This window comes from Polypterus senegalus, chromosome 2 (genome assembly GCF_016835505.1).
Source record: "Polypterus senegalus isolate Bchr_013 chromosome 2, ASM1683550v1, whole genome shotgun sequence".
NCBI classification, from domain to species: domain Eukaryota; kingdom Metazoa; phylum Chordata; class Cladistia; order Polypteriformes; family Polypteridae; genus Polypterus; species Polypterus senegalus.
In genome coordinates, this window is record NC_053155.1 from 300,549,195 (window position 1) to 300,567,920 (window position 18,726).

Below are 18,726 nucleotides of genomic sequence, written 5' to 3' on the forward strand. Positions count from 1 at the left end.
TTGGTGCTTTGTCTGCTGAATTTAGAGCAGATGTGACATATCTCCATTCTGATGGCTGTGAGTGCTTCCTTATCACTGTAACTCTGTTGGTGACAAATATTTTGTAGCAAGCACTTTCATTTACAATGTACCTTAATACAATGGTGCTGTCAGTCCAAAAGGTTGACTCTTGCAGTGGATGTTGCAGTTTGGGCGTTAGCATTTATCTATTTTGACTGCTACCACAGCTGCAGTTAATTCTAACCCTGATATAGTGACAGGTTTCAGTGGTGCCAATCGACTTCCCCCTTAGAATGAACAATGTCTCTTATGTTCTTTATCAGTTAAGAGACAGTTAACAAGCAGTGCCATATCCATCTTCAGAAGCATCTCCAAAATGATGCATTTGTGAAGACATTATGTGACCAAACCTAGTTGGTTTGATGCAACTGCTTACATTGTAATCCACAAGTAGCTGCAAATCATCCATCCATTTTTTCCATTGCTGGACATACTTAACTTCCAATTCTTCATCCCATCAATATTTCTCTTTACACAGTTTCCTCAAAATAAGTTTAGCTGACAATATAACCGGTGCTAAAATTCCAAGTGGATCATATACTAAACTGACCACTGACAGAATACCACGTCTTGTAGCGGGCCTATCTTGCAGCTTTACCTGGAACTTGAAATTGTCAGTTTGTGTGCACCATTGAACGCCTAGGGCTCTCAGCTGGTAAAAAATCATGGCATAAGTCTATTCAATAGCCTGGTCTTGTTCAGGTATGGACAATTTAAGACTGTTCGGTTGTTACTCACCCATTTTGTCAGGTGAAATCCTCCCTTGAAACACAAAGCTTGAAGATCTTTGGTCAATTTTATGGCTTGTTCTTCTGCAGCAACTGACTTTAGACAGTCATCAACATAGAAATTGTGAAGCACAGTGTTAATTGCTTCTGTAGAAGCTGTGCTTCTTGCATCCTCAGCTGTTCTTCGTGAGGTGTAAGAAGTATAACCGGGTGAAGAAGTAGCACCCAAAAGATGTACTGTCATTTTGTATTCCTCTAGTCCATCTTTTAGATTACCTTCAGACCACCACAGGAAATGAAAATGATCAGAATATTCATCTAGGACTTGTACTTGGTAGAACATTGATTTGATATCCCCCATTAGTGCAATTGGCTGTTCACTGAATTTTGTAAGAACTCCAATGAGAGTGTTAGTTAAGTCAGGTCCTTTCAGCAACTGTTCGTTCAGTGAGAACCCTTGTGTATTATTGTAGTGTTTCCCTCTACTTACCCTTTACCTGTTTTCTCAGGGGTAAATGTTCTCGTCAAGTTCGTTATCGGGTTGGTCTACTGTTGCGCTTTAAGATGAACACACACACACATAGATAAACACACACACAAAGACCCTAACCACAACAGTGCCCTATTAATGACACACATACGCTGATTAACCTTTAGCACTTTGAACCACACAAGTGCTATAGGAATAACAGCCTGTCATTCAGCACTTCAAGAGACTTACTTATTTTTGGCACGAACAACATATATTGTTTTAGTGATATCTCAGACCTAAATATTACTTTTGGTCTACAAGAATACATTTAAACATACAAAGACTCAGCACTCTTGACTATAGGCCATTTATCAGCCAAGAAAACCTTCTTTATCGTATTGTCCCTCCTATTGAGTAGCGCTCTCACTCTCAGCCTTATAAACCTCGCAGCACAGAAATAATGGCAAAAATCCGGCTGTCACCAGGTGCTCAAAGAAATCTAACTTATTACTTCAATCACTCTAGACATTAAGACAAAGCATCGAAAGTTAAAAGCAGCATGGTATTTCTTACAAGAATAATAATAATACCACAAGAACAAAGAATACTAGAAAAATAGGTACTGATAGGAAAGTCTGAATATATAGTCTTTAGAAAAAGCTTACGAAAAAGTTACAGATGACAAGGATAAATGTCCCAGGGAGGCGTTTGATTTAGCAATTGATGTTCATGATGCCTTTCTGATGACCAGTGCCGTCTTCGTCCGTTCTTCCTCTTCTTCTTCTTCTTCTCCTTCTTCTTCTTCTTTGTTTCTCCTCTTTGCTTCTCTTAAACCAAGGCATATTTATTATGAAATGTCATGCCTTGGTTTCACAACACATGCACCTGATTGGCTGGCTGTCAAAATGATTGATGAATTCATTCACTGTCCGTTCTCCTAAACAACAAAACCTTTGATGTACTCTGAGGTATCAGTAGTTCTTCCTGTCCTGGGCTGTAAACCAAACTATTGTTCCAGATGTCCATCCATGAAGTAATCAATAGCCTGAGGTATCAGCTTAGCATTCTTTCCCAGGCTGTAAACCAAATTAGCACTAAGCTATGAACAAAAAGTAAGGTGTAAGGGAAGAAAATCTGCTTTAATTTGTCTTAGTTCATCTGTTGTCTTGTCTTGAACAAAATATAATGGAAACCAAAATGTACACCATAACACCTTGGAAATTGGCTGTACAGTCAAAAACCACTCTAATGTTATTTTTCTTTGGATGATATACTCCAAGGTGAGTGATGTACCACACTCTTTCTTCCTTGAGTGACAACTGTTTTGTGGGTACTTTAATGGCATATCTCTTATCTAAAATGTCTTTAATGAAAATTGTGTAATCCTCATGAAATGTTGTACTCCTTTTAAGTTTTCTCTTGGGACCAATAGCACACTGTTCTGCAATGATTGTTTAGCATTTTAAGTGTCTCGTCTTTAAAAGGCAGATTAATGCTATAGTGTCCATCCACTAACCTTGCTGACTCTGGGACTATGAGCATTATTTTAAAGTCCTTCTGTGACATTTCTTCTTTCTCCTCACAGCTGCGCTCTGGAAAGTCTGTATTGAATTTCTGGAGTAACATTTGTTCTATTTCCATTATTGACACACGATTGAATGTGTAAGGCTGCAGTCTTTCATTGTCGGTCTCTTTTATTAGGCCATTAACAATCCATCTGAGGGCCATCTTCACAGCGTAAGTACCCTCACCTCTACTGTGTATGTCATGCCATGGCTCCATGGCTTTAGGGACATTTGTACTTATTAACAGGCCCACTTCTGCCTTTATCTGAGGTAGCTGCACATCCTTGAGGTATGACCTTCTTGTGATATCCTCTTTCATTTGGATGTTCTCCCTTTTCACTGGTATAAAGTTCAGTGTGTAAACCTCTGGCAATTCAATAAAACTCTACCCTACAAACTTGTAAATCCAATAAAACGGAACATTTTACTACTTTCTGTTTATTGACGTTGTTCCTTTCTACAGTGCTGATGTGGACTTCAGCTTTTCTTCCAGATAGATTTAATTGTTCTTGCAAGCTTTCTGTGCAGAATGTAGCTGTACTGCCAGCGTCCATTACAGCATACGTTTCTACACATCTTTCACCCATTTTAGACTTAACTTTAACTGGGGCCACAGCTAGGACACTCAACTCTTTACCAAACCCAGTAGTAGTGTACGTCTCTAATAGTTTCACAGAAACATATGAAGAAATATTCTTCTTTTCCGACTCAGTGTACTCTTTTTTACTGGGCGTGGCTTTATTGCCGGCACCCATTTCTTTATTCATGTGCAAAATGACTGGGTGTGACTGAGAACATATATTTACTAAGATGACCTTGCTTAAGGCACTTAAAGCATAAGCTTTTAGATTTCAAAAAGTCAATTCTATTTTCATACTTTAGTCACTGGAATATACTGCATTCAACAAGAGCATGACTTTTATTGCAAAATAGTCAAGGCTTACCAAATGCACAGACTGTCTTTTTGACCGAGGTATCTGTAATCCACTTTTCAGCAGCAACAGCAAAATTTGTAGCAGAACTACTTTTTCTCTGGTCACATTTGAGTTGAAACTTCCTTTGATCAGTCTTTTCCCTTTCTTTCTTGAAAGTATGATTTTGATAGACGGTGCCGTACACAGGATGCATGGCTATTGTAGTCTGTTGTTCCAGAAAGTCAACTAGGTCAGTGAGACGTAGGCCTCGATTTTCTTTACTTTTGATCTCCCAAGCTGTACATTGTCAATGTCCTCGCAGTTCTTGGGGATGCTTTGAGGTTATAATATTAACAAGATCTGCACTGTTGTGAAACTTATTTCCATTCTTCTCGCTGGACATAACGTTCATACAGCTACAAAGAAAGATTGCGTATTCCCTCAGACCTGCTCCATCGTCCAATTCTATTTGCAGCCACTTCTTGGCTTTCTTCATGTATGCATTGACCATTTGCAGCTGGTTTCCATAAAAGGTCTCAAGCTTCTGCCTGGCCCTTCTGTAGCATTCCGCCGGTGGCATGTATGTACAGCCTTCAACAATTTCACAGGGTGGACCTTTGGTAAATTGAGCTAAGAATTCTAATTTATCTCAGGGGTTCTTCACCACCTCATCAACAGCGCGGCCAATTGCCTAGACAAAGTTCACATAGTCTATTGGGCTGCCATCAAATACTGGTACCTTTCTATGGGGTACATAAGGTACTTCTGCCTTATTTTACAGTTCATAATGTTCTTGGCGAGGTTTATATTTATTTTCATTTCTATACAAATAGCTACAAATACTTGTACCACATGACCTTCATTCTTCTAATCTGGTTTTTCAAAGACACTATAAGGGTTTGGTTTACTTTGACTGTGAGTGCATCCTTTAAGAACTCTCAATTTTGCATTGGATTCTGCGATTGCAGCCTATACTGCCAGCTGATCTCTTTTAGTCTTTAGTTGTGCTTCTTTGGCTCTCAACTGTGCCTCCTTTAAATCTAGAGCTCGGTGCTTTTTCTGAGCCGCCACTCTGTCTAGCAGCACTGCATGTGCTGCCTCTTAAGTCCTGAGGACACTAAGTGAGATAGCTTCTGAACTTGATCAACTTTTTAGTTTTTACAGAAACTTGAGAGACACTGTCGGCAGGAGTGGCGTCGTCGATAAATCTGTACCCCTTAAACTGATCTAATAGCATTTGGCTTGCAGAACTGGAAGGTGGCTTGGAGAGACATTTACTTTGACGTGTTTCCCTAGTCTGCGGTGGGCTGGTGCCCTGCCCGGGGTTTGTTTCCTGCCTTGTGCCCTGTGTTGGCTGGGATTGGCTCCAGCAGACCTCCGTGACCCTGTAGTTAGGATATAGCGGGTTAGATAATGGATGGATGGATGGATGTTTCCCTAGAACAGTGCATCATGTCTTCAAGAAATGCATTTAAAGACTTCAGTTTAGCATCAAATCTTTTATGTGGATTCTTTTGTTTGTCTTTATCACTTTAACAGATATTAAACAATTATTTAACTTTATATATTTCATCAAGAAAACATAAAAGTCTTTTTCAATAACTGTGCTTATTTTCTCACAGTTAAATTCATTCTTCTTTAAGCCTTTTACGTACTTCATCAAGCTGGACAACTGTCCACATTTTTCATCTATTTTCCGACTGAGGATCGACACATTATTCTAAAGTGTCTAACATTAACATAAGTCCAGTAATTAACCTGGGCTGCGCTGCTACTGTCAGCTAATTGCTGTTGTCATGGAGATACTCCCCCTCTGTTGCGTCACAGTCGCCAGAATGGCCACTCGGGCTTCTGCATCGAGACAGCATTTCAGCCATGCACCAGGAAGGGCACCTCTTAAGATATTTAAGTTCTTTTATCTTAGCTTATAAAGTCACACAAGGAGTGCTTACAGTTCTTTCAAAGGTTAAAGTACCTTTCAAGTCTTTAATATTGCTGCTGCTGTCTTCCATCACAGACCGACGTCAGGCTTAAACAGACAGGTTTCAACTTTTTTAGTGTAGCTGATAGTAAGTAGGGCAGGATCAAGCAGAGTCAAATGCATACCAAAAGAAATCTCTCAGTCCAAAACAAGTTTGTTTTAAAAATGTTTAGTGAAAATTCATAGAAAAACAGTCCACACAAGAATAGAGAAAAGTTGTTACACATGTAAAATAAACGGCAAAAAAAGGAAAAATGTTTCTTCTTGTTATAATTCAATTGTTTCCATACTTAAGGATGAGTTATTTCTCTACGTCACATTAAGTACATTCCCAACCCATGGCTCTGCACATACAAATGAGCACGTTAAGGCATGGTTTGAAATCACGTACTTTCCATGTCTTACCTACGGGAAGACGGGTCACAAACAGACTAATCTATGGTCAGAGGGACCTTTGTTTTACGAGTACAAAGTCAGGTGCATATTCGCAGCTACTTTTTCAAACAATCAAATACTCAGTACAGAATATTAGTTGGTGCTGCTTTGGGCATTCCATGTCAAAGTACCTAAACTAATACAGCCATTGCAGCTTACCGTAAATCGAACTGGCTCATTCACCTTGTGATCGTCTTCCCCTATACACCATATAGATCTACAATCTGTCGTAGTTTTAAACCGCATAACAGAAGGTGTTGACTCAGCTGGAATGTCAAAGGATGGACGTCCAGAGCAGGGAACTGCGTCACCTGAACTGGAGTGTAGTCGAGTCTGTTCCACCTGTTCTTCGATAATTTCAAAAATAGTTTAATCTAAAAGGGCCGCCAACATTGTAATTTCTTCCGACAAATCTTAAATTCTCTCTCTGAAATACGTAATATCTTTGGCAGAATCCATTTCATCGGCAGTAGTAAACATTTTTCTAATTAATTCTTGTGCTATTGATTCACCAATCAGTAACTAGGGGGTGTGTTAGAGCCCACCCTCTCAACTTTGACGAGTGAAAGTGACAGTTTTATTTCAAGTCGTATTTCATGATGGTTTGGAGGAATGTTACGGAATTAAATAAATAAATAAGCAACAAAAAATATATTTTGTGACACATTTATTTATTTATGCTCTCATTTCATGAAAAATTATTTATTTAGGCTCTCATTTCATGACACATTTATTTAGTTATGCTCACATTTCACAGTACGTTTATTTATTTGTGCATTTATATATTTATTTAATTTTGTCCAAAATATTCCTCCATAGACACCTCCTGCCAGTGTTATTCTGTGCAGCCAATATGTGCGTCGGTATCTAAGGTTAACAACTCAGCTCTGCATATAATGATTTTGGTTCTCAAGCTTACTCAATTTCCTACAACTACTGATGGGTTAAATAAACAAATGTATTTGTTAACAAATAATTTAATGACATTTTACAAATAAAAACTAACTACTAGAAGCACATAATAAAGTAGTTTTATTAAATTAAACTTCAAAACAAAATGTTACAAAAAAAGAAATCATTCTGTATTTAATACTTACATCATTAAAAAAGTAAAGTTCCAGGTGGATAAGCAAGTTAGAATATGGATGAAAAAAATGTGTCTGGTGAGGTATTTTTCACTTATTAAAAAAAACATAACTTTATTTTAGGTTACTGGCAAAAAAGTGAAAAAATAAAACTCATCACTTACCGAAAACCAAAGGACATTACAAATGGGGCAATGGCCTTTCTGATCTTCCTAAAGTGAGAGAAGAAAGAATAGTCCATTAAAAATAAAGTGCAACATTGAAACACACTTTATAGGAATGATAATTTTAAAAAAGCTGACATTAATATTGGTTTAAAACATTGTAAACAGAAAACACTGGTATATTACATTGACATAGTATTTACTCACAGTTAAAAAAAGAAATTAAAAATAAATATGTTCATACAAAAATAAATAAATGTAATAAATCTTACATTGAGATACTTTTGAATTATCCTAAATATAACACAGAACTAATCAAACTAGTACTCTAGCTGTAAAAATACAACTTCTAAAGTTATGCTAAAAGTATTTGAAAAACTAAACAAAAATCTTATTTTGCCCATCTCCCTTTTAAATTTGAATGAAAACAAGAAAGTATACTGCATACATAACTTGTCACTGGAACTATGTTCTGTATGAGCAATACAGAAAAAAGTCAATCTACACAATGCAACCAATGCTATAAATACCTAAGGCCCAATGGATTATAAAGTAAAATTTAATTAAGTAGATATTTCAATTTCATACAATCAATATATGTAATATATGTGGATCAAAGTATACAAAGTAATTTTCAAGGAAACAGACACCTCTGTGGGATATGGAAATATAAGAGAGACACACAGAAACAGAGTAAGTTGATAGAGAGAGATCACCACTGTTGCAAAAGAGTGTGAGGAAGGGTGTTGCAGTTACACCTCAAGAAGCATACAAATTCTGCTGCATTTCCAAGGCAAAACAGATTTCATTATAAACACTTTTATTTTTTTATTGAATTGATCCAGATATAAAAAAATACCTAATTTATGATTAGATAATGATGTGATTAATCAGCTGTCTGTTGCAGTTATTTGCACTTGCAGTGGCACATTTGAGTAAGGGAGTTGAAATGATGACCAGATTAATTGCCTTTTGGTACAGCACAATATATAGCCCTGATAAATAAACAGATGCTTCACATTCTCTCTCTTATTTATTTATGAACATGGCTACAAAGTTGTGCATCCAACCACCCATCCTTTTTATAATAATATGTGATAAAAGCATGGACAAGTTTATCAGCATTAGAAAAGGACAGGAATAGGCGAATACCGGATATGTTACAGAGGTGTAAGTAAGAAAGTTTCTTAATGTGGTTTATGTGGGCAGAATAAAAAAAGGAGGAATCAAAAATGACAGCAAGATTCCTTGCATTAGAAGAAGGTCTGATGAGGTCACCATCAAGAGTAACTGAAAAGGAGCTCATTTTCTTAAGTTGTGCCTTAGTGCCAATTTGCAGTATTTACAGATATGATCACACCAGAGTTGCAAGCCAGGTGGCTGCAAACTGGTCACTTCTCAGTTATTCCCAATCAAAGCACGTATCGAAGGAATTGAGAGCAATCCAGCATATTCATTATAATCAAGGAAACAGAACATCCACAGCTCCTATATCTCCATGGTGCATCAGGCAGTCTTGTCCACAGAAACATTCAGTTGTCCCCGAGGCTGCAAACCCAGTATATGCAAAGTCCATAAAAGTAGGTCCAGAATCAATACAATTCAAGTCGACTGCATCCATTAACTATACATTCAGTAAAAGAAATGAAGAAGTGCAAAAAGTGCAAGGTTAACGCAAATTTTAACGAAAAGTGTTATTAACAGGGAGGAGTGGCAGCAAAATGCATATGCCAGCGTCCCCTCTCCTGAAACTCTATCTTATAAGCAACAAACTTAAGGGCTTTTTTTTTTTAGAGCTGAAGCTTATTACAGACGCAAAAGGCACTAGGCAGGTACTGTTGGATAGGATGCCACTCTTCCACATGTTTGTCTACACTGGTTACAGATGGAGTTACTCTATATGGTCATTACAAAATGAAATTTATTTGATTAGTGTTTCAAAATGTCCAGTGTTGTTGGTGTGGCTCATGTCATGAAGCACAAGGCAAATCTCTAACAATATGATGTGTAAGGCATTGAAGGAAGTGCACAACCACAGAGAAATGCAACTAACATGACTGTTAAAACAGAATACGTAATTGCTGAAACTGAAATGGCAAACACTACATGTAGGTCATTCATTGTGCTTTTGAAATCAAGCTAATGTTCATTACTAATAAACTAAAAAGTGCCAAGCATGGCTATAGCACAAATAACATATATTAGGATGGTAAGGCAGTGAATTTTACTGCAAATTCTGGATTAGTACACAGGAATAAGCAAAGTCTGATCACTTATTTGTGGTCACTTGACAACAACAGAACAAAAACTTTTTACAGGAATTCTGAAATAATGATAATCTTAATTTGACACGCCAGAAATGCACCCTTAAAGTTGCAAAATATCTACAAAAACATGGGAAACATCTGGGACGAGTTTGTAACATTTCAAATTTGAGTTAATTTGACATTTCCAATAAAATTTACTTTTCTAACAAATGGCATGTAAAAGTGTACTGTTTTAAAAGTGAAAATATCCTGAATTATTTTGGTATTCACTAATTCACATGGTAATGATATAATGATGTTAGAATTTTTAATATTTGTTTTAAGCACTGTTTCTTTTTTGGTTAACAGACAGAAGGTGTAAGAGTGTAAACTTAGCACATGTACCTTTTAAGATAAATCAGGTAGTCCACGATGATAATTTCATTATTTATACACCCTAAGCTGAAATCGCCCAAAGTCAATACAATAAAAATTTTAAATTACATTAAATGCATCTAGAATTATATACTTACTCATATATTGTGTCTGGTTCACCATCCTGTGATTTTCCATCATCAATATGAACATTTGCTTCATCTGCTTCTTCACCGGTGACGCTAAAAAGAAAGAAAAAAAAATCAAGAAACAAGTAAATGTCAAAAATTAAAGGCATAATCTCAAAAAGATTCATTTTATTTAGTTTGAATGCCAGTATCTTGGTAAACTAGGCAGGTAAACCACTACAATATCCAGAAGAACTTTGAATGCACAGGACTTTGATGAAGTGCATCACAAAAATTCTGAAACTTGAATGAGAAATTCAACCAGTGACTTATATAACAGCAACAAATGCATAACACAGAACACATTATTTTCATTTTCACTTAATCCAATTAAGTGTCATAACAAGAGAAGCCTATTCCAGTAGCATTAAGTACAAGGCAGGGACCAGCTTTGCAGACAGCCCAGACACAGACCCACCCACTCTTATTCAAACTGTCCCATATAGATTTACCAATTAACCTAAGATGCTTGTCTTACAGATGGGGGGGAAGGCAGTGGATGCAGGCAAAAGCCAAGGAGGTAAATTCATAATGCAGTATCTGTAAAACAGGAGCTCAAAGCTGCTGTTTCAGTTTCTTGCTGTACAGTTTGTTTTCACAGGAAAAAAAAAAATCTTTAAATATGCCCAATGATCAGCCGCAATATTAAAACCACTGACAGGTGAAGTGAATAACATTGATTATCTCTTATAATGGCAACTGTCACTGAGGTAGGATATATTAGGTAGCAAGTGAACAGTCAGTTCTTGAAGGTGATGTGTTGGAAGCAGGACAATGGGCATGTATAAGGATCTGAGAAACTCTGATAAGGGCAAAATTGTGAGGCCAAGGTGAATGGGTCAGAGTATATCCAAAATGGTAGCTCTTGTCGGGTGTGCAGGTCCTGTCACTGTGTGCTGTAGTTAGTACCTACCAAAATGGTCCAAGAAAGGACAACAGGCAACAGGTTCTTGGGCGCCCAAGGCTCATTGATATTTGTAGGTTGCGAACATGAGAGAAAGGTTTCAGAATCCACAGTAAATCACAGCTTGCTGCATATGGGGCTGCATACCTGCAGATGGTCAGACTGCCCATGCTCACCACCTCTCCACAGCCAAAAGTGCCTTCAAAGGGCATTTGAGCATCAAAACTGAACCGTGAGAAAACATATGCAGACACAGGGAAACTTGAAATCTCAACCAAATAACATCTGATTTGTTCCCAGAACTCTGGATCTGTAATGTAGCAGTACCACCCATTGCACCACCCAATAAATAACATAAATTTGTGTACACCTAATAATCAAGACTATTTTTTTAAACTTTAATATAATCTATAAAACTTAATTTTATCTATATATCATGTTGTGTCTTTCATATTTATCTATCAATTAAATTATATAACTAAGTAATACTTGTGCCGTATATGTTTCAAAGTCCAACCATATTTTATATGTAGTAGCATGACAATGCATTACAGGACGTATTCAGAAAGCTATAATATTAACTGACTATTGCAACCTCTGTTAGATTGTATTGGTAAGATCCCTGTTAGTTTGATCTACGTATCCTTGAGAACTGTACTAAAAATCACTGAAGTTACAGACTTACCCATTAACTCCTTTGGAATGGTTCCCAGGATCAAACCTCACAGTAGACATGTTGGAAACAGGAACTTGTCAGCTTCTTATTTACAATCCCTTCAACTTAATTTTGAAAGAAAAATATGTTAAACAAAATATTTAAACTCAAACCTTAAACAAATAAAATTTAAAGAATGATTATTGCTAATCTGTGATTAGATTATAAAATATACATTAATCCCTTGCTATATCGAGCTTCGACTTTCACGGCTTCACTCGCAGATTTTATATGTAAGTAGATCTAAATATATAACGCGGATTTTTCGCTGCGTCGCGGATTTCTGCAGACAATGGGTCGTTTAATTTATGGTACATGCTTCCTCAGTTGGTTTTCCCAGTTGATTTCATACAAGGGACGCTATTGGCGGATGGCTGAGAAGCTAACCAATCAGAGCACGCAGTTAAGTTCCTGATTGACTCAATGACGGAGCGCCGAATTCGATTCCGTGGTGTTAACCAGGAAGTCTCGTCTCACTCATTCAGCATCAACGTGTTTCGCTGTGTAAAGAGTCCACTTTTGTGTTTATCTTTGTGCATAGTCAAGCCATTCATTATGGCTCCATAACAATCTGCTTCTGCTACCGCTTCAGGGGCCGTGCCCAAGCGCCAACGGAAGATGTTAACGATTGCCGAAAAGGTAAACATTTTGGATATTTTGAAGGAAGGGAAAAGCTACACCGCTGTATTACGCCATTACGGCATCAATGAGGCTACGATTCTTTTTATTTAAAAAGAAGGAAAGGAATATAAGATCTATGGCTGCAGTGTCCTTTTAAACAGGGTGCAAAATGAGTTGTAAGTGGATGTAATAAGGCAGTGGTCAGGATGGAATCTGCTTTAGGGATTTGGATTGAAGACTGCCGGAAGAAGAACAACGGCGGTGCTACACAGTCGCCTGAAGTGGCTCCTTTAGAAGGGCTGTAACGCTCTCCTTTGTTGTGCAGTAAAACTAAACTCATTGTTATCGGACAAGTCATCGTGTCATTGTTGGTGAGTAACCATAATTAATTTTCTACTTACAGTACTTAGTACATGTATGTACGTTTAGTGTCACTGTACACACATTTACTGTATACAATTTTTCTTGCATTGTACGTATTTATTGCTGGTGGCCTGTCTATCGTAATGGCTGTAACATATGTGATATCGGAGACACTCGATATCTTTAAAATAATATTTAGGTTTTACTGTATATAAACAGTGTGTTTACATACATAATTTCAATGAATCTTACCTAATATCTAAGAGAATACAAAGGGTTTATGCTGTATAACTGTGCGGGGAATATTTAAAAACAGTGTGGGAGAGTTTATAAGGGCTTAAAATCTATAAAAATAACCATAGAAACATATGGTTTCTACTTCGCGGATTTTCACCTATCGCGGGGGGCTCTGGAACGCAAGGAGGGATTACTGTAGAAGTACAAGTGTGCTCCAAATTTGGGAAACAAAAATGGCACCATTGTACAGAACACCCTTTTACTTTCAGAATGTTGCATTATATACACAAATGAGTTTTTACATGTTTTCTTATTTTTAAGTCTTGTTTAGAAATCATATCTTCATATCTAAGCACCCTCCACATGTACAAGGCAAAAAACTAAAGGGCAAAATCCAAAGTGAAATAAAAACTTTACTCACATGACTACAACTAGGAAACAGACAAGGTTTCATAAATTCAAGTCAAAATGACAAACTGCATTTTCCTAGTACAATTCAAGTAAACAGATGTTAAGCTGTACAATACATTTGAAATGCTACAGCTGGAAAAAAAAAAATCCAAGAATGTAACGGATTTTGAAAACATTCATTTAGGTGGAAATAGTCTTACTGCAGGAGTATAATAAGCTGCAAGGAAATTGGTAAGGAAATTATTCATGCAAACAGACTTTAATGAGATACCATAGAAGTATCTTACTAGCTGTTAGTTTAAAGTAAAACGTAACATTATAGTGAAATTATTAGATACACAGGAATTGATGAGCCATGATAAACTCTTTATTATGAAAAATATTATCTATCATAGAGTGCCTACCATATCTATCCTATAGCACCTTTCATATATACTGCATTTATCTGTCAGCCTGCTGTTTATATAGCTCGTTTCACATCTATCTATAATGAGGGTCAATGACTACACCAACATGGCACAGAGCACTGAATAATCCTACAAAAAATACTCAAATAAAAGTGAGAAACGCAGAATTATGTGATAAAGCATTGAAAAATATATTAAGACAATAGGCACTACAACACAGTATGTCAAGTCATGTTTGGTGCCCTTAAACAGAAACCTTCATATGCACCGTAGCAAGAGGAAGAAGAGAAAGACAGGGAGGGGTAGAACCATGGAAAAGGAAGAGATTCCTCCAGGATGCTAGAGCGCAAAAGGCAAAGAAAAGAGAAAAGATAAAACCAGAACAGCAAAATTAGAATTCAGACAATTTGAACAGCCTGACAATACAGATATCAAAGCTTTATTTCAGCTTAGAACCTGGGCACAAATAAATCTAACTAATTTCTTTTTGTATTTAATGTACACAAAATTGGTCATTTATATCTATTAAATTTGTAACCTAAGGGAACGGTCAGTGAATGTCGAATATATAACGATTGTTAAAGAATGAGTTGTTGCCTAACTCTATGTTATAATTGCCTTTGGCTTAAGAGACATTGGCAACTTTGAATAGAGTACTCATGTATATATTAGACACATATCTATTTGTAAAGGTTTACATCACTTCTGTTAATTTTTTCTCTAATTTTATCAAAAGCAAGCATCAAGTTCACTCTGTATGCACAGCTGTAATAAGAAAAACAACTGCATGGGTTCCCAACTGCTATCTTTGATTTTCTTGACATGATGAAATTTCTAAATTTCCCACTGAGAAGCAATAGTGAATGTGGAAACTCACTTATTTTTAAAAAAGAGAAACATTCTGTGCAACTTCATTTATAGATTACTTTATTTCTTTTAAATTTACCTTAAGACGGGTTACTTCAACTTGTTTTATTTTGTATATTTTCATCTTTTGCTTGTCTGATAGCCGATCCTGACAATAAAACAGATCCTGAAACAAATTAGTCAAATGCCAAGACAGGTGCACACACAAGCTACAAGTACAGCAGCTCACTTCTTCTGTTGGGAAAGTAAGTTAACCCATAAAGGTATTAAAAAAAATAAAACAAGTCGGCTAGAAATGAGCATAAGAGGAAAGGAACTAAGTAAGCACCACTCAGAGTGAACAACTATGTACTCTCAGTTACAGTAAAAACAACTTCATGGCTGCCTCATTATCTGCAGATTATAATAAATTTAGAATTTCTCTACTTACACTATAATTTATCAATAAAGTTCCAGATCTGCTTTTTATCATTTTACCTTGAGGCTCAAGAAAGATTAACTATCTATCGGGTATGTTGTTCAAAAGAGCTACACTTAAGAAATTTAAATTTCAGTTAGACACAGTCCCTACGCAACCCAGAACTAACAAAAAGACTTCAATCGGTGCTATTTTCACATCTTTTGAATTGGATTTGCTGTTTATAAAAGCAATTGAGTTACCACTAGCCTATTTTTAACCACATAAATTTATAAAGTACTGTTAAAAAATGTATTTCATGTATTTTACTAAAGTATATAACTGCATTATATTATCACTGTTATCTTTGAATATGACTTAACGTTACAAAAATATTTAATAAACAGAAAAGTAATTACTGACTCTTTGATAAAGTAGAAAACAAAATTTGAAATGATTCAACTTTGAAATCATTTCACTAATAACCAGAAAGCACCTGAATATCATGCCATGTATACATTTTATTACTTGCTCTTTTGTTTCCCACATTTCTTTAGCTATATATTCTGACATCCTCATGCACTGCCATCTTGGAGCAGGTTGCTATGGCACGCTGCATCACTATGGACTCTGGCCTATGTGTGTGGTCACATGGTCATTACTGCCACCTTCAAAAAACCAAGTCTTATGCTGGCAAAGATTCTGCTGTTTGGTTTTACTAGGAAAGACTGGTCCGATGGAAAAAACATTTCTCTTGAGTGATTTACTTTTGGTTTTGTTTTTGATTTTTTGCTTGCTTACTGATTTGGAGATTGATTTTTGACTTTTGTTTTAGTTGCCTATAGTTTGCCTAATCAGTGTATAGAATATAGTGTGAGCAGATTTTGCATTCTCCCTTAAAAGACACCTAGTTTACTTTTAACATGACTGGCAGGGTTTTTAATCATTTCACTTAAATTAAAAGATCACAACAGTTATGGCATTGTCCAGCTCTAGATGCATATGATTTCTGGCTTCAGGTGAATTTAAACTAACTCCTTGATTACCTCTGAGATAGATAGATGGCCCTGTAAAGTCTTTGACGCCAAGTCACAGTGACAACTGTTGAACCCATTGAATCCCTAAACCTTGCACAACCACTTCAAAGCAGGGTTTCAGTTTTTAGCCAATGAAAATACTCACCCAAAAACAGCAAAAAAATGGTGTATTTGGTATTCAACTAAATGAGTAAAAATGACACATTTTCTGGCTGAATGTGTGCTGCTGTTTCCTTTGCCCTCCTGTTCTTGTTACGGATAAAGGTTTCAAGCAATGCACTCCGGGATATGGATGCTGTCTTTAGAGGATTGTACTGGTTTGTTTACAATCAGGAACAAGTAGTAGTGACATACTGAGGGCAACTGCAGCGCCTTTTAAAAACAAAAGCAAATGGAAAGGAGAAGGAAAAGGGATCATACCGGGACAAAGTGAACTGGGATGCACTGAAACAATGCTTAATCAAGGCAAATTAATAAAGAATGTAGATCTGTAAAACTTGCCAGCCAAGCAATGGACATACCTCCCTGACAAGCTAATTCTACTCACAATCTATTAATGTTTTTTTATTCATTTTTTCATATGTTTCAGTTTTTTTTTTAAGACATCTTCTATGAAAATAATGATTTTGATAATAAAAAGGATTTTTCATCACCTTACTGATTAAAAATTCAAATTCACAAAATAGCACAAAAACAAATATACACAATATACTGATAAAAGGTGTTTAGCATAAAGTTCACCATGTTCTAATATAGTGCACCAGTACTTAAAAAGACACTTAAGCAGTCTGTTTTACTTAAATTGTCAAGAAAGAAAGAAAGAAAGAAAGAAAGAAAGAAAGGGAAGGTTTATGCTTTGTTTACTTTCACAATATCTCACAATCCACACCCATTTTTTGTTTTAGAAAAAACATCACTATTTTGTATACCATAATCTACACAAGAACCATAAACAGAGCAATGCGCTTACTGAAAACCAACTCTTAACCTGAACTATACCAGTTTAAATACAGTGTAAACAGTTTCAGGTGAAATGTTATTTGTGGGCACATGACACTGCTTTGTTGAATGTTGCCTTATTAATTCAGCAGATGACGTTTGCTGTCATAATGAGTACACTCAATAGGTCCACTTAGTTAGAACTGGCCTGGTGTGAATGACTGTGGATGTGTATATGTGTGCCCTAAAATTGGTTGATGCTTTGCCTTGTGCCTGTTGCTTGTGGGCTCCATAACCAACGATCCTAAACTGAAGAAAACAGACTTCAAGTAAAAAAGCAACAGTCAGTTCTAAGCAGGACACTACTGTACTACCTGGCACCTATAACTATAATCACATTCACTAGAATCAATACAGCTTAAATGTCATCTGACTAGACAGCTCATCTTTCAACTGTGTACTGAAAGCAAAAATAGTTCAAGAAGCCCAGAAGACATCACAACTTAGACTATCTAGCCGTGAAGTCCTATGCGGCAGTAAAAATAAACCAGCACTTCTCAGAAAACTATAAAAGAGATTAAGGTAAACTTTTACAAACATGGCCAAAATATGAGTGTTCTTCATTCCTGCATATGTTGGAAGATTCAGGACTGATAAAAGCCCAGTAAATTAAATCTGTATTATGAGTTGTTACAGCATTTATAATGATGAAAGGAATTTGCTTTTAAATTCACATATAAAAGTGAATGAATGGCTCTGATCATTTCACATAACATGAAAAACAGATCACTAACATTTCTCTCTATTATATAAAAAAAAAAATCCTGGGACAAGACAAGACTTTTTTGAAGAGATTTTTTCAAGTCCTGCGAGTTGAGACTTTTAACATGAGATTATTTCAGGTCACGCCCTCCTAACAACCATTTTCAAACAAGAACACGGTCCACTCACATCTCATCCGTGTGAATGCTTTTGACAGACACATTTCCTGCTCTTTTGGTTCTTATGAATTTTTAATGTTTTCCTCACTTTAATTTCCCAATTAAAGAAGACGTATTATGTTCAAATCTTATTGATGAACTTCATCACAAAGGTTTATCTATGAGTGGATCCTGTGATAGGGCTGATTTCTGTCTTGTACTCTGTGGTGACAGGATTTGTTCCAGTTGAGCCTATGACCCTGGATTTGATTAAGCTGGTTTGAGAATGAAATAAGATATTGTTCTTGGTGTTCATTGTGGCACCTGGTCTGTTTTGGAATGAAAGCACTGTTGTCTGAAAAGTATCTGCTTTCAAACATCTTTAATTCAAATTAAATTGTCTACATTTGCCTATGAAATTATCCTCTTTCGACCAAAAACAGTAAGAATTTGAAACTACATTGTATATTTCTAGATAAACTTAATTAGATTAGATTAGAAAATTAAAATGCATACAGGGTGGAAGCACTGAATTGCCTGATAGCAGTGGGCAGAAAAGACCAACAGAGATGCTTCTTAGCACACCATGGTGGAATGAGCGTGTGGCTAAAAGTGCTCCACGAGAGCACCTCCTGGATGGATGAAGGGGATTTTTCATGAAGGCGTCCACTTTTTTCTTGGTTTTTGTTACATTT

At 36.3% G+C, this 18,726-nt stretch overlaps 1 protein-coding gene across 3 annotated transcripts in view; it reads right to left on the reverse strand.

Annotated features, from left to right (window-relative positions):
- Positions 1-18,726, reverse strand: part of tpte (transmembrane phosphatase with tensin homology) — a 92,698-nt gene that overhangs the window by 46,371 nt on the left and 27,601 nt on the right. For 2 of the 3 annotated variants that reach the window (XM_039745841.1, XM_039745842.1), the window contains 3 exons: positions 11,803-11,897; positions 10,184-10,267; positions 7,405-7,452 (listed from right to left, as the gene is read on the reverse strand). In XM_039745841.1, coding sequence (XP_039601775.1) covers positions 7,405-7,452; positions 10,184-10,267; positions 11,803-11,852 — 182 coding nt within the window. In that variant the 5' untranslated portion in view covers positions 11,853-11,897. Of the gene's footprint in view, positions 1-7,404; positions 7,453-10,183; positions 10,268-11,802; positions 11,898-14,817; positions 14,835-18,726 lie in introns of those variants that run through there. The other variant, XM_039745843.1, reaches the window with a different exon arrangement.